Here is an 18,157-nt window from a genome sequence, read left to right as displayed (position 1 = left end):
CCTCTCTATCAACCTAAATCCTGCATGAAAGAGGCTTATAAATTCAAGTTTCTTGTATTGTGTTCAGAAGGAACCAGGATGGGCTTGCCTTCATCTTGAATTCCACCTCAGACTCCATCAGGTACTGTCCTCGACAGCAGATGCCAGGATGGATTGCAGAGGGAAAAACAGGCGGAGAGAAAGAGAAGCATGTAGGCAGGCCCAAGCCCACCCTGAGGCTTAAAGACTAATGCTGAAAAATTAGAACACACACAGTTTTAGAAAGGGAATAGCTGAACAAGTAATGTGTAGTGTGTTCCCACTGACTTCATTAAAAGACTTTACTATGTGATAGGCTAACTCCGTTTTCCACATAGTATTCATAGTAGTCCAAGATTGTCTGAACAAACTGTGGAAAGCATACTGTGAGTGGTACACCTGGCGGGAACGCAGTTGAAGCAGGGCTCTTACTTGACAAGGTTTCTCTTATCTGGATGTTTAGGTGTGACTAACCCCAGAACCATGGATGAAACCGCCTGTGACTTTGACAGTCAGAGATGAGGTAAGAATTCCGCAGGCCCTGTGAAAAGATCATTTATATCCATTTTGTTTTTTCTTACCTAGCTTGAATGTGAATAAGCTTCTTTCCCCTTCCCCTCCTTAGACTAACTAGAAAAGCATTGTTTTCTTGCCATTCCTGAAACATTTAAGGTATCTCACAAAGAACAATAATATTATCATAGCGTGTGATATTCAGATACTTCTGATGTGCACGTGCTATTTGTGAAAATTATGGGAAAATACTGAGAGTAATCAGAAAACAGCATTTATACACCTGGCACAAGGAGCATTGGGAGTGCCTGTGGACATCTGGGGAGATACTGAGGAAGACAAAGCTTGCTTTCTGCTACAGCGAAGGGAAAAGTTTAGATGGGTGTGGGCAGCAAAAGGTTTGTTTTCTCTGTGGGACAGGAGGGTTTAGGGAAATTATTTGTTTCTTTGTACCAGTACAGGAAATGTCTTTGTTTATGCATGTATCTGTGGCAGTGGAAGAGGCAAAGTGATGGATTTTTTTTATGTTTCGTTTTTTGTCTTAAGCACAGGGGAAGGGGAGATTTATTTTTCTGTCTTTTCCTGTGGAAAGGGATGGAGGGAGGTCTGCCTACATTATCTACCAGCTGTTTCAGAAAGTCAAATATGTGTGTCTGCACAGACTTCAAAAAGGGTTGAGCGTAGGTAGGAGAGTTCATTTCAGCGCTGTCCCAAGCTGAGCAAATGTTTAGATGTCTATTTTTGGCTCTAATGACGTTCTAACTGACAAACCAGGAATTCAAAGCATTGTATTCCACAAAGCACGTTGTACCTTTTGGAAAACAAGGCCAGTAACACCCCCCGCACTCTCACCTCCCTCATTCTCGGTTGTGACTCCAGGGCAACCCCAAAAGCTCTTTCCCTTCAAAGCCATTTTTCAAGTTTTCACTGCATTCCACGTTTCGAGTTATTGATCCTTCCCCCTACGCTGTCACCTTTGTCCTTCCACTGTGACAGAAGTGATCCCTGCTGCCTGAGGAACTGGTGAACCCCCAGCTTCTCTCCCCCCCCTCCCCCCGACTCCCGCCCAGCCGACGTCCCCGCCGCCATCGCCCCCCTCCCCGCCGCACACACCGGCACTGTCGGGGCGGGGGGCCGGCCGGGCTGCTGCCCCCGGGGGTCCCAGCCCCACAGGGCGGGGGGCGACGGGGCAAGGTGCAGGCTGCCCGCCGCCGGCCAAGATGGCTGTGACCCCGGGGGTGACCAACGGCTGGGCGGGCACGCGCGCCCCCGCTCCCCCCCCACGCCCGGGGCCCGGCGCACGGCGGCCGTTGGGCGCGGGGCCGCGCTCCCCACCCCGCGCCCAGGGAACGGCGGGCGCTCGGCGGGAGCGGCGGGCCCGGCCGCCGCCGCGGAGCGGAGCGCAGCGGAGAGGTAGCGGAGGGGAGGGGGCGGCAGGGAGGGACGTAGGGAGGGGAGGCGGCCGATGGGGCGGGGACTGCCCTGCCAGTGCGCTGTTTGTCCCTGTTCCGCCGCGGGAGGAGGAGGGTCCTGTCCGGCCGCCTGCTGCTGCCCCCTCCTCCGTGTGAGGGGACCGGGGCGACCGGGGCGGGGGTGGGGGAGGTGATGAGCTTGGGCCGGGGGCGGCGGCGGCGGCGCGGCTGCTGCTGCGGCGGCGGGAGACGACGGCGGCCCGTTGGAGGGTCTGTCCGGCCGGCCCGGGGCCAGGGGGATGCAGCGGAGGACGCGTCTGGGTCTGGGTGTAGCTGATCGGAGAAGAGAAGCAGGCGCCGACCGGCGAGGCCGAGGAGCAGCGGAGGAGAGCCACCCTGACATGCCTTTTCCTCTCCCTCCTCTCCAGCGGCCATGTTAACCAGAAAGCCCTCAGCTAGCGCCGCCGCTGGTGCTGCCTACCCACCCGGTAAGGAGAGGGCCGCCGCGATCGTCACCGCGCCGGGCTGCGGGCTCCCCGCGTCGCCACTGTCGCGCCGGGCCGGGCCGGGGGGGGTGGGGGGAAGGCTCGGCCGCCCCACTGCTGCCCCCGCATCTGCCGCTGCAGCGGGGCCGTGTGTGTGGGAACAATGATCCACCCTCCCCCTGGCAACCGAGCCCGGGGGGCCGGCGGGGGGCTGCGTGTGCGGCTCCGGCGTGCTGCTGCTGTGCGGGGTGGCGAGTTCGCCTTGGAGAAGGGGCTGGGGAAGCAGGGGGGAGGTAAGAGACATCACTTAGAAAAAAGACCCAGGGAAAATTGGGAATCGCTGCGTTTGCCGGAGCGGCCGCGTTTGACAGGGGGCAGCGGTGCTCGTCTCCTCTTCCCGCTGCAGACTTGGGAACTCCTGGCGAGTCCCCGGCGGCGCCGGGATTTCGCCGGGCCAGACGGCTCGGGGGGGGGGGGGGGGGGGGCGGGCGGCTGTCCAGACCCGAGGCGTGTGCGGGGCAGAGCCAGCTCGTTCTCCCGGTTAGGCGCCTGCCGGTGGCGGGTTAATCTCGGATGAAGGGTTTAGCCTGGCGAGCGCGGCCCGCCCGCGCTATTAGCCGGATCGGTGCGTGAGTGCGCCGCGGCGGCGATTAGCTTTTAATGGCTTCTGCCTGAAGCAAGCCGGGCGGCGGTGCCTGCGAAGCGCCGGGGCCGCCGCCGCCCCGACGGCCGCGCCGCCTGAGGGGCCGCCGCCGCCGCTGCCCTCCGCGCTCACCCCTCTGCTCTCCGCAGGCAGGGCAGGGGACAGCGGCCGCCCGCTGCAGTCTTCCCCGGGCACCGGAGCCGGGGTCTCCCGGGCAGGAGCTGGGACCGGCCCGCCGTCGCCCCTCGCATTGCCTCCGCTCAGGGCCAGCAACGCCTCCCACACGGTGAGCCCGGGCACGGGGCGGGGGCCGGGGCGGGGCGGGGGGGAGCGGGCAGGGGCGACCGAGCCCGGGGGCTTGCCGCGCCGCCGATTCCCTTGCGCTGGGTGTCCCCCGCGGCGGGACCGCGACCTCACGGGCACCCCGGGGCGGGAGAGGGCAGGGGCTGCGCCGGCGCCCCGTCCCGCCTGGCGAGGCGCTGGGTGCTTAAGCGAAGTGCGGTTCATTCCAGCGGACTCTGATTAAACGTGCCTGGTTTTTGTGAGGCAGAGACCCAGTGACTGCACTGAGAAGCAGCTTTCTCCCTCCCCAGCCCCCCTTCACTCTGGTTTTGTGTCTACTTTTAAGCGACAAATTCGATCTTCCACACTCACACAGAGGAGCTGTTCTGGTAAATGCATTTTTTGAGGTGACATTATTTTGGCAATGAGGTTAGTCGCTGTGATTAAAGGGTCGCATGAACTGTGGTGAAAATGAAGGCTGCTGCCTCGTTTTATGTCTGATCAGCTCAGGCCGATAGCTGTCTTCCCTAGAAATAGCTATCGTACGCAGGGACAGTGATTGGATGGATCTGACTTTACCGCTGCAGTAGTTTACCTAAAGAAATAAGCACTGATGGTATGAAAAGGATGTTATTTTCCGGTTCTGTGATATCTCACATTATCTCCCACTCCTAGTTAATCTACTAGGAATGAAACTTTGCAAGTATGCCGCTATATATGGATGAGAGAGGGTATCTCTGTCCTGAAGGCATGACAGAGTAGAGAGAAGGGTCTATATGCTGTCATGTTAACACTAAATATCTGAAATTTTTATTGCATACATTTCCTTTTAAATTATGAAAGATTTCATACTGATCCTGAAAAGCATTGATGGCATATTTTTCTTAGAATTAATGAGTTCTTAATGGATGCTCACATACTGTCTTTGTAAACATATGGCAGAGCTTTAAATGGTAATGTGATTATGGACTAGTGGAAGGTGAAACTATGCATTTAGATATTAGTGTTTCAGTGACTTTCTATGTTGCTTCAGGGTTAAAAGCTTCTTATTCAAATCCATTTATAGCAAGAATTGGCTTAAATAAAAAAAAATATATGTATATGTAGCATAGTGTCAAAAGGAGTGATGAATATTCTGCAAATTCAAGGTGGAGCTGCATACTTGAGATCAACATCATTGTATATTTATGTAGCTAGGGTACATATCTGAATTGTTCCTGAGCAGCGAAGGGCAATTTTTTCACATTCATATACCGACCGGTTCAGTGCTGGTTGATTTTAGGGTTGTGGCAGAAGCTTAATTTTTTTATAAAAACAGAAGAGAAGGAACGTAGTACAAACAGCCTGGATACTGATCATGAAACTGCACATACAGATGGGCCCACAAATAACAGGGGCCCACATGTAAAAGATCTCAGACTTAATTTAGGATTTGTGAAAGCGTGGTGGTCCAGCTATATATCTGGGACTGCTTACTAATTTTGGAAGAACAGAATGTTGCTATTTTTATACACAGATTTATAGGGGTGTGTGTGTATTATATATAGTGTCTGGGCATATATACATACATATAAAAAGATGAAGTCTTTATGAAAGCATGCAAGAGATGTTAAAGTTACATTTCTGTTCCAACTTTTTATACACATATTGATATGTATGTATACATATGTTTTTATTTAGCATATGTGTATATTATACACATAGAGGTAAAATACTTACGGAAGCTCACAGGATGATCAAGCATTATATTGCTGTGTTTCATGTCCCTCTAGATTTTGACTGTTGCAAACTCTGCCTTTCCTTTGTGATACAGAGCCTACTCTACAGTATTTATTTAGCCTTGGGTACTATTACAGAAATACCTCAGACTGCCTTTCTGAATTTTGTAGGTGGTTATTTTGTGGTTTGGCTAACATAACTTTTTGTGGTAAGGATCAGATGTGACATCAGAATGGTGGATTTTAACATTAAAAAAAAAAAGGGGGGGAGGTATCTTTTTATATGATCTTTCTATAAACTTCAGGCCTGCTGACCTCAGCTGACACTGAGTGATTGAAACCATTGGTTTTACATCCCACTACTTCTTCCAGTCAGACCTATTTAAAAGTGGAATATTTCAGTTCTCTTAAACCATTTTCCTTCTTTGTGTTCATTTGCTTATTCTGTTTTCATCCCTGTTGTATCTATGTGACTTCTGTAATAGCTAAAAATTGAGAGTGTTTTTCTTTGTGTTTCTAGCTTTCAGAAGGTACAGTTTGCCTAAGTGGTTGAACTTTCTGGTGGCTGGGTGTAAGCATGTGCATTGTATACACACAGGCTGTGAGGAGAGATTGAGATTGAAGATAGGCTTTTGTTTAAGCTAAAAAGCTTTTAATTCAGACAGAAAAGCAGCATACTACCTGCCATACTTGCAGTAGTGACTTGTGTGATCTAGCCTCCAGTGAAACTGTGGTTTAATACTTTGAAGTGAAGTTGCATTGTTTGGTAGAATACAGTAGCATGGGTAGAAGAGGGGAAGATGCTGTTTTATACAGGCTTGGTGTAACAGGGCAGAGGTTTTGGCTGCGGTCTCTGCAATCACAGCAACCTTTGTTGATAAGCAGGCTGTTGTGTATTGTACCAGGGAAAGGTTTGGTTTATTTAAAAAAAAAAATAATTGTGGCTTCATCCTAGGCTTACTCCTGTCAGCTTCCATCCCTGACTATCTTTTTGGCTCATGATGGAAAATGTGAACTCATTTCCAACCCCTTGTCCTCTTCATTTTCCTCTCCAAAGTCATTGATTTTTCTTTTGAAGCCTTAAGTTCTTGCCTTGATGATTAGAACCTTTTTCCATTCATTCTCTCCTGTTTCATTGCGGTGTTCTTACATCCACTTGACATGCTGCGGTAGAGATTATCTTGCTTGCCTACTGCTGTGCTCATGTAAATCCTCACGGGTCTGTGAGTCCCACTCCCAGACTCTTGTCTGTCTTCTGCCTACCTCCATCTCTGTTCTGTCTTGTTTGGCATGTATCTGTGCATTCTGTAGTCTTCCTGTTTCTCTTGCAGTAAAGCAGTTTTAATCTTTTTCTCCTGTCTAATACTGTAACAACCACCCATTTACAGTACATGATTCAGTGCCCTCCCTCTTCAAGCCCTTTTGAAGATTTCCCTACAGCAAGCCTGTTTTCTTTTGCCACCAGGGATGAATGTCTATCCATATACTTTTGCATCAGTCATTCAGTCTTAATCTTAAAAATTTGAAATTATTTTTTTTTAAAAAAACCTAATTTACATTGTAATGGGTCATAGATTCCTGGACTCTGCTGACATGAAGATCTGGTGGGTCACATGCTGAAAATTTTTATTACGGGCAGCTGCTTTAAAGCATGTAAGCCCAAAGAAAATATCTTCCTACTGTGGTGTTTTCATGTAACAAATTGCCACAGAAATGCTGTCACATCTGAGTAGAAGTAACTATACAGTCATGGACTTCCCTATATCTAGATTTCTTTGGATGTTTTTTGCTCATAAAACTTGTGTTTGGGGGGAATGTGACGCTATCTTGACTTCTAATGGGGGGCGGAGGCTCTGAAATTTGGGCTCCCAACAGGTGGTGACTATGCTGTGGGGACTGCAGTACATCTGGGCACATCTCTTGTATGAACACACTTCAGCTTACCTGAAGGGTTCAATTTAGTGTGCATTAACTGTCCTTTTTGGTTTCAACATATGTAACGCATGCACGGTATCCCAGAAGTATCCAGACTCACTGCACTTGTGTAGTCCTGACAGGAGAAGAAAAATTTATGAATTGGTTTCACTCTTGAGGCATTATTGTATCTATGAAAATATTTGCTATATAAGGTCAGAGTCAACTTTAAAAAAATAAGCTTATATGGACCAGATACAACATCAACAAAATATCCAAATGGTGTGTTTTTTCTACAGCTCTTGTTGAGCCACAAGCTGTTTAGGACAAAGACTTAGTCTTTTTTGGTGTATAAAACGCATACTCATAATAAAACCATTATGATAATCCAGCATTATTGTTACCGTACTAATTAGCAACTGGTTTTAGTTTTGAACAGAGGAATGCTGCTAAATTCCTTTATCAAGGAAAAAAAAGCCTTTTGTACATTTGCTCAGGCTATAGTCAACAAAATAGGCAGCGAAGCGTGCTACACCTGATACCATGTGCCTCTAGCGTGTTAGACACAGCAGCACTGAAACTGGCATGCCCAGAAATGCTGTGAAGGAAGGAGTATGTAGTGTAACATTTATTCTTCAATTTGGAACACTATTTCTCCCTTGTTCTCATCTATGCAAAGTAATAGGAGATAAAGACATCTTATTCCTGTGCAGTATTGCAGCAGGCTGTTGTAATAGCTTTATTATTAAGATTCATTTTGTAAACCTTTTGTGATTCTGATTGACAGCAAAATCTTCTTTTCTGCAGTTTTGCTCAAAATAAAATGATAGTATGTAGCTGAAGCATGTGTCTGTCTTGGATAGTTTTATAGGGTGCTAATATCACACCAAGTGAATTCTACAAAGATGGAATATGATACAACTACATAATGTCTTGAAGCCTTTGAGAAGAGTTATATGCTCCTGTGATCTTCAACCTTGTAGTCATGGTCTTTAGAAGGTCTTGAAAAGATCATTGCATTGGCTGAGTGTTACTGCAAATGAGTTGTCAGTCGATTTGCCTTCTTGTTAGCAGGGTGGCTCAGGTTTATGCTACTTTGATGTTGTTACAGGTCTGTAATCTAAGTATAGTAGGTTACTGTTCTACTGCTGTCCTTAGGCCCATTTTTGAAAACAAAACAAAAAAACAAGCCCCAAACACTCCCCCAACCCCAGGAAAAAAAAAAAAAGTGTGTGTGTGTGTTCTGGTGGTTTTGTTTTGTGTACTGTCTTTATTTCACAGGTTAGGTGAAAGTTTTCAGCATTGCCATTGACTTCCATAAACCGAGCAAACCAAAGTTAAAGCAAAATCGTAGTGGTGGTTTTGAAGTTTGAAAAAACTACTGTGGGGAAAAACAAAATGGTAACATTTACTGTTAGGTCATTGGGGTTGCCAGAAGACTCAGGAAGGTTAGTTCTTTCAGTTTAAGCTTACCTGTTATTTCAGTATGTTTCATGGAGAAGTGTGTACATCAGTAAGTTTTTGAAGATGTATGCTATAAAAATACGTAAATCTTAGAAGGTGTAGATGTGTCTCAACACAGGCAATAAAACATATAATAAGTGATCTGCATGAGTGCATGCAGGTTGTCAGCTGTGTGGGCTGTTGGTTCTGGAATTTACAGGCTCATCTGCAGAAGCAAAAGGGAGTATGTTATAAACCTCTCAGGGTTATGGTTTTGGATGAAAGGCTGGTGGAGTTTCCATGTACTGTCAACAGTTTGGTACTGGACTAAGAAGGCGGTAGTCCTTTGTAGCTTCCCAAGCCCATTAGTTGTGGTTCAGGAAACTTAGAACGTCACTGGTGAAGCCTGTGGAGCTTGTAAGCAGTGCAAGCCTGAACTTGACAGCAATCTCAGACACCGGTAGCCACAAGTAGATAGGCATAGCAAAATGCTGGTGCGAATCCAGCCCTCATCCAGGTTGGAAATAGAAGAAGTGGTGATTCTTATGCAGGCAGTACCCTGAGATGGGAAAAGTCCATTTTTCATGTTGACTTTGTGGTTGTGATGTGTCTGATAGCTCTGAAACTCCTGAAAGTGAGCTCTCTTCTCCCCCACAGCTTTTGGAATACAGCCTGTGCTAATTTGGTGTCTTCCACAAAAAAAGCTAAAACAGTGCTACTGTCTGCATCTGCATTTGCATTCCCCAGCAGCAGCTGACAAACTGGCAAAACCGGTCACTTTGGATTTGGGGTGAAGCTGGGATAATGCTGGTGATTTCATTCTGCTGCTTGGAAAAAAAGCGCCAACTTGTTAGCAGCAGGAGAAACCATGAGGCTGCTTGAAGGTGCAGGAAGCAGAGCTACATGGTTTACACTTCAAAATGTGTTTGCAAACATGCTTTTAGGAAAAAGAACTCTTTAGTCTGTTGAGAGTGGATAAATGTTTGGGTTCTTTCCAAGCCCTGATAAAAAGCAAATAACTGAAGTCTGAAGAATTCCCCAGTGCATCTGTTGAAACAAGCAGTGCTTAGGAAGGACAGAAGATAGTTAACTCTGAAAACAGGTGACTCAAAAAAAAAAAATATTCAAGATGTGGACTGTGGCAATGAGTACTTGGGTTAAGGGATTCTTCAAGATGGTTTTCTCTGCTATTCTTTTTCTTCCTTATTGTCTGTACATTGGTATTGTCTACTCCCAGTTTGTCCAGATATGTTCTGCTTTATTGTAGAACTAGTGCTGCAGAAGAAATGTTTCTGCCTGGAATTCCCTAGGTTGAGTGCTTTTAATCTGTACAGTTACTCTGCTGCTTCATTGTGCATTTCTTATTTGCACACTTTGGCAGTATTGCATGGGCTGAACCTCTGACACATCTTACTAACTAGATCCAATTCTTCTGAGTTGCATCATGTAGCAGCTCTTGGGGCCAAATTTTTTTCCCCAGTAACTGTTGTTTATATAGGGGATCAGGGCAGCCTTCAGGAAACTGCTACTGCAGTGAGCTTCAGAATTGACCTGAAGGAATTGCATGTAGGCATGATAGGCTCATTAAGTTCCCTGATGATATAATTCCTGGTGCTTTTTAGCCATCAAACTAGGAAGGGAATTAATGTTGATATCCGGTATACCTTCACTGTGCTTAAATGTTACAAATGTCTGTCCTGAATTGCTATTGTGTGGTAATGCTTTCTATGAGATCGATTAAATTTGATAGTGTGAGTCTAAATTGCTCTGCAAATAAACATACACAGTACACTGCAATGGCAAAATAAAATGAACCAATTATTCATCATGAGTCAAAATGGAATCAGAAGAGCAGTGAACTCAGCAAAAGCAGTGAACTCAGCAAAAGCAGTGCACTCAGCAAAAGCAATCTCTGAGAGCTCTTGTTCTTGAGTTGTGTGAGTTTCAGAGCTGCAAATTTCAAAATATTATCCAAAGGTGAAGCTGGTGTCCAGATGTCTACTCCTTGGGAACAAGTTACTGAATTTACAAGAACATGCTACTGCCGTATCATACTGATACCTTAAAAGAAGCATAAAGTATGCTACAGTCTGCGTTGCATGTCCTGGTTTTCTCATTAGGAAGCACTTCTGCGGCTGCAGCACAGATTTCATTGCCTTATATCATGGCACACAACTGTCATTTTCTGATTTCATTTCAACAACCTTAAGTGAACAGGGAATGTGTTATCCTTAGCTGCCTAGAAAAAATAAGGTTCAGATTAGAAGTGCTGTCAACTCTGGCTTGATCATCTGTCTGACAGTATCAGTGAACTTTTGGTTAGTAATTTGGCATAAATATTAAAACTGGTGAATCAGCTGGAGAGACAGCATGGGAGTTCTTCCCATGCTTGCATAAGACCAGGCAGAAGACAAACTAATTATCCTTTACTTTAGAGCAAATGAGGAATTCTAAGGACAGCTATTTTAGTGGCAAGTTTATGCTTGTAAATTTCTTGTTTCTCCTTAAAAATCCCAGGTTTTGAGCAACAGTTGTTTTCACATCCCAGTAGTTCCAGTGTTTCTTTACTTGAAAATGCTGAATGCTGCTGTTTATTCCCTTGTGAAAACTGTCAAGCACAAATGTAATTTCTAGAATCAACTAATCTTTTTTTGCATTCCTTTAAAATAAAGTTACTTGCATGTTCTTCAAGGCAAAGATATTCTTCTCACTCAAGTCTGCATCAGGCCCTAAATCTCATCTTGGTTAAAAGTTAGTAGAAGACTGGTTTGGGAAAGTGCTAAAGGATATGATTGTGCTTCATTGATCTGAATAGTGACTCAATTGCAAGCAGTAAATGGCATCTCCTGGACTTCAGAAATATGCAGGTTCTTCTCCTCTTTGTGCATGCCACAGTACATTCCTTATTGCCTAAGATTGTATCTGGAGGTTTTGTTGTACAGCAAATTTAGGAACAAGTTAAAAATCTTGATTTCAGGTAACTAGGAGAGCCTTAGCTCTAGCAGGCATTATATATTGATGTCTAACATCAATAAAACTTCCACTATGTTCTGTAAAGTCTAATGTTCCTCAAGCATGCTTTTAGTAGGGCCTGTAGCGATAGGACAAGGGATAATGGCTTTAAACTGAAAGAGAGTAGATTTAGATCAGATATCAGGAAGAAATTCTGTACTGTGAGGGTGGTGAGACACTGGAACAGGTTGCCCAGAGGAGCTGTGGATGCCCCATCCCTGGAAGTGTTCAAGGCCAGGCTGGATGGGGCTTTGAGCAGCTGGTCTAGTGGAAGGTGTCCCTGCCTGTGGCAGGGGATTGGAACTAGGTGATCTTTAAGGTCCTTTCCAACCCAAACCGTTCTATGAGATTCTATGATTCTATGATTCTATGATTACTATGTAGCAGGACTGCTGCCTTGAAGATTCCTTGGAGGAGTTGTTAGCTTGTCATGGTAGCATGTCTGTGATTGTCTTGTTGCAAACATTTTAGAGAGTCATGGAAGTGGTGTTTGAGAAACAAGGATCTGGAAGATGTAATAGCATCCAGCAGTATCACAGTATATGTGCTGTATTTTTTGGATTATCTGTAGACAACTGGCTTCTAAGAAAATACTTAGTCTTGAGGTGATTTAGGCAGGATGGCGGATTGCAGAATGAATGGTGGAGCACAGAGTTCATGCCTTTCTTGTTAACTGGGTATGTATTTATTTTCGATTTTAGGTTGGAGGCAGTAAGCACACAATGAATGAGCACCTCCATGTTGGTAGCCATGGACAAATCCAGGTTCAGCAGCTGTTTGAAGATAATAGTAACAAGAGGACGGTTCTGACAACACAGCCAAATGGACTTACAACGCTAGGCAAATCTGGATTGCCAGTGGTTCAAGACAGACAGTCAGAGAGTGCTCACAGACGACAAGGGAGCACCAGCTCTTTAAAATCTACAGATGGAACAGGGAAGGTGAAAGCCTCTGTTATGACACCAGAGCAGGCAATGAAGCAATACATGCAAAAATTAACAGCTTTTGAGCATCATGAGATTTTTAGCTACCCTGAAATATACTTTTTGGGTCCAAATGCAAAGAAGCGGCAAGGTGTGATTGGTGGTTCAAACAACTGTGGGTATGACGATGACCAAGGGTCTTACATACAAGTACCCCATGATCATATTGCATACAGGTATGAAGTCCTGAAAGTTATAGGAAAAGGAAGCTTTGGGCAGGTGGTGAAGGCCTACGATCACAAGATGCATCAACATGTGGCCCTAAAAATGGTGAGAAACGAAAAACGTTTCCACCGCCAAGCTGCGGAAGAAATTAAGATCCTGGAGCACCTCCGGAAACAAGATAAGGATAACAACATGAATGTTATTCACATGTTGGAAAACTTCACATTCCGCAGCCATATCTGCATGACATTTGAATTGCTGAGCATGAACCTGTATGAATTAATTAAGAAAAACAAGTTTCAGGGCTTTAGCCTGCCTTTGGTCCGCAAGTTTGCTCACTCAATTTTACAGTGCTTGGATGCTTTGCACAAAAACAGAATCATTCACTGTGACCTTAAACCTGAGAACATTCTGTTGAAGCAACAGGGTAGAAGTGGTATTAAAGTGATTGATTTTGGCTCCAGTTGTTATGAGCATCAGCGTGTCTACACCTACATTCAGTCGCGTTTTTACCGTGCACCTGAAGTCATCCTCGGTGCTCGTTATGGGATGCCCATAGATATGTGGAGCTTGGGCTGTATTCTAGCAGAGCTCCTCACCGGTTATCCACTTCTACCTGGAGAAGATGAAGGAGACCAGCTGGCTTGTATGATTGAGCTATTGGGCATGCCTTCTCCAAAACTCTTAGATTCATCCAAGCGAGCCAAAAACTTCGTGAGCTCTAAGGGTTATCCCCGCTACTGCAGCATCACAACCTTGTCTGATGGCTCTGTTATACTTAATGGTGGACGCTCTCGGAGGGGAAAGCTACGTGGCCCTCCAGAGAGCAGAGAATGGGGTAATGCATTAAAGGGATGTGATGATCCCCTGTTCCTTGACTTCTTAAAACAGTGTTTAGAATGGGATCCTGCTATCCGTATGACACCCAGCCAGGCTTTGCGGCATCCCTGGCTAAGGAGACGGTTACCAAAGCCTCCGACTGGGGAAAAGGCCTCGGCAAAGAGAATTACAGAGAGCACTGGTGCTATAACGTCGATTTCCAAGTTACCTCCAACTTCAAGCTCAGCTTCAAAACTGAGGACTAATTTGGCGCAGATGACAGATGCCAATGGAAATATTCAGCAAAGGACAGTGTTGCCAAAACTCGTTAGCTGAGTTTGAATAACCCAATGCTGTTAATAAAAGAGATACAATGTGGCTGAGCCTTATTTGTATGAAAAAGTAGCTCAGATATACATTTTTATTTGCTCAATAACTTTATTCATTTTTATCTTTTAGCACTCATTTTAAATGTAAGAAATGTTGATTTTGTTTTTATAAAAACACGGGGACAATGCTTTAAGTTTTTATACTTATTTTTTAAAATGTTTGTCTTCTACAGTACAATTAGCCTTACTGTAACTAGTGTGACACAGTAATAAACATCAGTGGCAGGCCACTGGTTACAACATGACTGTCATGCATTGCAGCGTGGTGTCAAAGGTATTGACCTTTCTCTTCCAAGGTTCATATTAGGTTTCACCTGGGGTAAACTTGTAAGACTCTGCCTTTTGGATTTTGTGGGTATGGGTCTTGATTCTGTGAACACTCACACCTATGCCTGACTGGATTCCAGGGAGAATACTCAAAAGAAATACAGTTCAGCACCTGTAAACTTGTAATTTGAAGTGGAGCCATAGCATGTTAGTGTCATTTTCTGTATGGTAGCCCAGAGAAGGTAGTGGTATTACTAACAATACAACCACCTCCTATGGAATGCTTTCTGTATTCAAAAGTAATGGGTTGTGATTAAAATGGACATTTAAGCATAATGCAAAAAATAGGAACTTACAGTACTAAAATGACTCTCTTAACCTTGCGTGCTGTGTAGTAGAGTGAGAGGAATGGACAGTCTCAGGAGGAGTGAATACAGAACTATGTTTGTTCCTCTGAATCTGAAAGTGAGTGATGATCTGAACTTCGTTTCAGGTATATAACACTGAGCATTCACACTGGGCTTCTTTTTTCCCCCTCCCCTCTCCTGTTTTCTCTCCCAATGTGCAGCTTTGTCTCCCTAAATCACATAGGCAGAAGTGCTCATTCTCTGTTTTATACTGTAACTTCCAGACTGTTGTGCTACATGGATTTCACAGATTGCTTTTATTTTTTCTGGCGATGTTTGTCTGAGCAACTGTGACCTCTCTGGTACATATACAATTCAGATCAAATTTGCGTGCAGGGGCAAACACTATATTACTGCATTGCTTTCTGTAGAAATGTACTTCACCTTAGACAGCATAATGGATGGAAAGATCTTCAATGGAAAGCTTTTCAGTTGGCAGACAGCATCCTAGATACTTTCTAATAAGGGAGAATTATGAATGGGAAGGTAAATGGTTGGAATTTGATTTAATCTTTGGCATTTGTAGCTGAAAATTAACTTTGAAGGAACAATTAGAGATGTGCAGGTTTGTTCACATGTGTGTGCTAATGTGTTTTCCTTTTTTAAATGCATTCGTGGAAGAAAGATGGGCTTTACTGAGGAATAATATTCACGTTGTAGCATGTTTTCAACAGGAACAGTTTGAGATCTAAGATCAGTATTTCATCACGTACAATGGCTGTGGTCTAGATTGGATGTATAAAACATGAAAAGGGAATTTTAAATGAAGTAGAACATAATCTAGAAGAGTTTGTGGATGTTCAAACAAGACATACTCGAACAGATAGCATTAAACCTCAATGACTTTAAGCAACATTTATATGCACAGATTTTGCTGAGTTACTTGTACAAATTATAAAAAATACTTAAAGCATGGTCCCCTAAGAGGCCAAGAAAGTTTCCGGTTAAGTTCTCCTTCATATTCATTAATTTACCACTTACAGCTTAATTTGGTTGGTTGGTTGGCTTGTTTACCTTTAATTTAATGTAAGACTGGGGGAGGGATATAAATAAATACAAAACAATAGAATTCTCAGGAAACATATCACTTAACTTCTTGCCAAAAAGTCAACACCTAAAGAAGCTCCAAAAATAATTTCTGAGTAGAGGATGGTATTTGTTGATTGATAACTGTAAAAATTAGAGCATCAATCAACCAGTTTTCTTTTTTTTAAAAAAAAGTTAATTTCCTGCCTCTAGTCAAATTAAATTATTTAGTGTTAAATGTTCACAACTTTATACAGTATGTGTAAGTGCAATATGTAAACATGTATGAAATCATGTTAAAAATGAATAATACAACTAAGAAAAGTGGCTTTTGGAATATGAATATCCAGTACGTTGTGGTCAGTAAATTCTAAGTCTGGAAAATAGATGTATTAATTTTAACTGACTCTCCTGACTGTGGGAATACAATAATGTGTATTTTTCTACAGTAACTGAGAATCTTTGCTTCCTCCACCACCTACTTGGCTTTACCACTCCTTTCTACCTTAACTCTTCCTCCAAAAGTTAAGAAATAAGATGCTTATGTTAGGGGCGGAAGAAGAATCACGTCCCTTAATTTATTTTAAAGGGGACATTGATACGTATTCCTGCCTTTTGTGGCAGTTTAAGGTGAAAACATTCATAATGTTCATGGGTCATTAATGGGCTAAAACCACTAAATTTTCTTTTTCATGTAACCAGTTCTTAATGCCAATAATGCATTTACGATCCATCTTCGTAAATGCTACCGGAAACTTCGAGGCCAAAATATTGTGTGCAGAGCTATTTTTTTAACCCAGATACAGTGGAACTTCCTCTATACTAAAGGAGCAGCCGCATCAAGGTTTTGAAGTGATGTAGCTGCTTTTTATTGTAGCTTATTTATACCTGTATAAAAGGAGGGAGGGGGGGAAAGGACGTTGCCTCTTGCTTTGATGTGATTTTATTCTAAGGGCTCTGATAATTAGGCTGATAGAAATTGGCTTGGAAACAGTGCTTAGTCTCACATGTTACCATTGTCTGGGGATGTCTGAGCTATTTTCAGATTTAGTAATAGCACAGTGTTGTCTTTGGTTGCAGTCTCACTTGGCTCAGTTTCTTGCACCGCTGGAGTGTTCATTACCGATTAAGTGTATTGGAACAACAGAGTGATGCAAGATGTGTAGATTAACAATAGAGGATGGATTGTGCCCTTGGTGTTAACAATGTGCCTTTTGTTACAAATGCGTGTTGTAGGGCATGCATCTTGGCCTCTTTAACCCTTGGAATACTGGATAGTAGGAATGAAATCTATTTTTAAATGCTATACCTGTCTTAAAATATCCTGTAGATGATCGAGGCCTTAATAGAAACAATAAGGCAATCACACTGCTGGGGTAGAGAGGACGCTCTGTTCTTGTCGTACGTCTCATTAAGGGGTTAAAGATGGCCCTTCATTGGTTGTACTTTTAACATCAAATTGATTTTTTTTTAAATAAATTTTTGTTAATGGTGACACTAGACAGAAATCAACTATTTGTAAAAATTTACCTCAAACTCTTTAGTTTTATAGTGTGATTTAATCCCAGGGCATTTGGTATGAACCAAAGTGCATTCCTTTTATATGTGCCTGGCTCTTATAAAGGCGGCCAGGGATTTTTACAATTTGGGTGCAAGGCACTTAAGCCACTTTTAACTTGGTGGGTGGTTTGAAGTTACAAATGACTTCATGGAAATGTTGAAAACACTTTAAACATAAGTAGCATCGGGCAATATTAGAATCTTTAGGAAAGGGTGTGCATTATTTAATGCTCTCCCTCCATTTTTTAGTATTTTTTTTTCCCATCAATAAGTGATGATAAGTGCAAAAAGAACTTTTTTCCAGTCAGCAAAGATTAGAATATTGCCCAGTTTAATGCTATGGTAGCATTTGAATAGAATAACATTTGTGAATTATTGTTTCTAGGGGCTTGTACATCTCTGCTACAAATTGTAATTACTCAGTTTGACTGCTACAATTACATCTAAGCAGTAGCTTGGGTTTTTATTGGGCAACGACTTAGACACGTGACTGTAATATGCTGCAACTGTGTGTACTGAAAACGTGAAAAACGATTGAATGTGGACTGTGTATATATTTATGTATAATTTTCTGTGAGATGCTGCTGTTGCCACTTAACATTAAAGATGTTGTAGTGGGTTTTAATCCTAGTGGCCAGTTTTATGATACTGTATGTATTGTACAGCTGATGACAGGAGTTAAGACTGTTCTAGTGAATATTTGTTACATTTTATTGTTGTGGCCAGAGATCATTTCAGAATAAAATTTTATGTCCTACTTTACTTCTCTCCACTGTAGTTTGGGTTTTTTGCGGGTTGTAAAGAGAGCCCTTGGAGTGCTGGCATTTCTTAAACGTGGAAGGGCCTGCAGAAGTTGGTGCCAGCAGTTCCTTCAGCATGCTTACTGGTATCTGTGTAGTAATTACCCCTTGCTGGAGGATGACTTTGCTGCTGTTTCATGTGTCTTGACAGCCTTGAATATTGCCCAAAGACTGCTTTTGCCCTGAGGTTTCTAAAGTTCTTCTTAGGACTTAGAAAGCAATATACTTTGCATTTTTATTTGCCCCATACTTGAGAGAAAACATCTTCAGCAGGAATTTTGCCTGCATGTACGTTCTAATT

General features: G+C 43.6%; 1 protein-coding gene across 3 annotated transcripts; it reads left to right on the top strand.

Moving 5' to 3' along the window:
* The first annotated feature begins 1,831 nt into the window (after positions 1–1,831).
* On the top strand, positions 1,832–17,818 carry DYRK2 (dual specificity tyrosine phosphorylation regulated kinase 2). Of its 3 annotated transcripts, none has more exons than XM_056341220.1 (4): positions 1,832–1,944; positions 2,372–2,431; positions 3,221–3,357; positions 12,142–17,818. In XM_056341220.1, exons 2-4 carry the CDS (start codon positions 2,377–2,379, stop codon positions 13,741–13,743), a joined length of 1,794 nt encoding a protein of 597 aa, XP_056197195.1. In that variant the 5' UTR covers positions 1,832–1,944; positions 2,372–2,376; the 3' UTR covers positions 13,744–17,818. The 3 variants fall into 3 exon arrangements, with proteins under 3 accessions (XP_056197195.1, XP_056197194.1, XP_056197196.1); XM_056341219.1 differs by lacking the exon at positions 1,832–1,944 and adding an exon at positions 2,024–2,095; XM_056341221.1 differs by lacking the exons at positions 1,832–1,944; positions 3,221–3,357 and having other exon boundaries at positions 2,133–2,431.
* The last annotated feature ends 339 nt before the right edge of the window (positions 17,819–18,157 follow it).

This window comes from Falco biarmicus, chromosome 5 (assembly GCF_023638135.1).
Source record: "Falco biarmicus isolate bFalBia1 chromosome 5, bFalBia1.pri, whole genome shotgun sequence".
Taxonomy (NCBI): domain Eukaryota; kingdom Metazoa; phylum Chordata; class Aves; order Falconiformes; family Falconidae; genus Falco; species Falco biarmicus.
Note: the sequence above shows the minus strand (reverse complement) of the source record. Positions and strands in the feature narration are given on the sequence as shown.

Bases quoted from the DNA above. Each gene is read 5' to 3' on its own strand.
- DYRK2 (XM_056341220.1), top strand. From the start codon at position 2,377: ATGTTAACCAGAAAGCCCTCAGCTAGCGCCGCCGCTGGTGCTGCCTAC. The intron at 2,432-3,220 runs GTAAGGAGAGGG...TGCTCTCCGCAG, and splicing joins TGGTGCTGCCTACCCACCCG to GCAGGGCAGGGGACAGCGGC. The intron at 3,358-12,141 runs GTGAGCCCGGGC...TTTCGATTTTAG, and splicing joins CCAGCAACGCCTCCCACACG to GTTGGAGGCAGTAAGCACAC.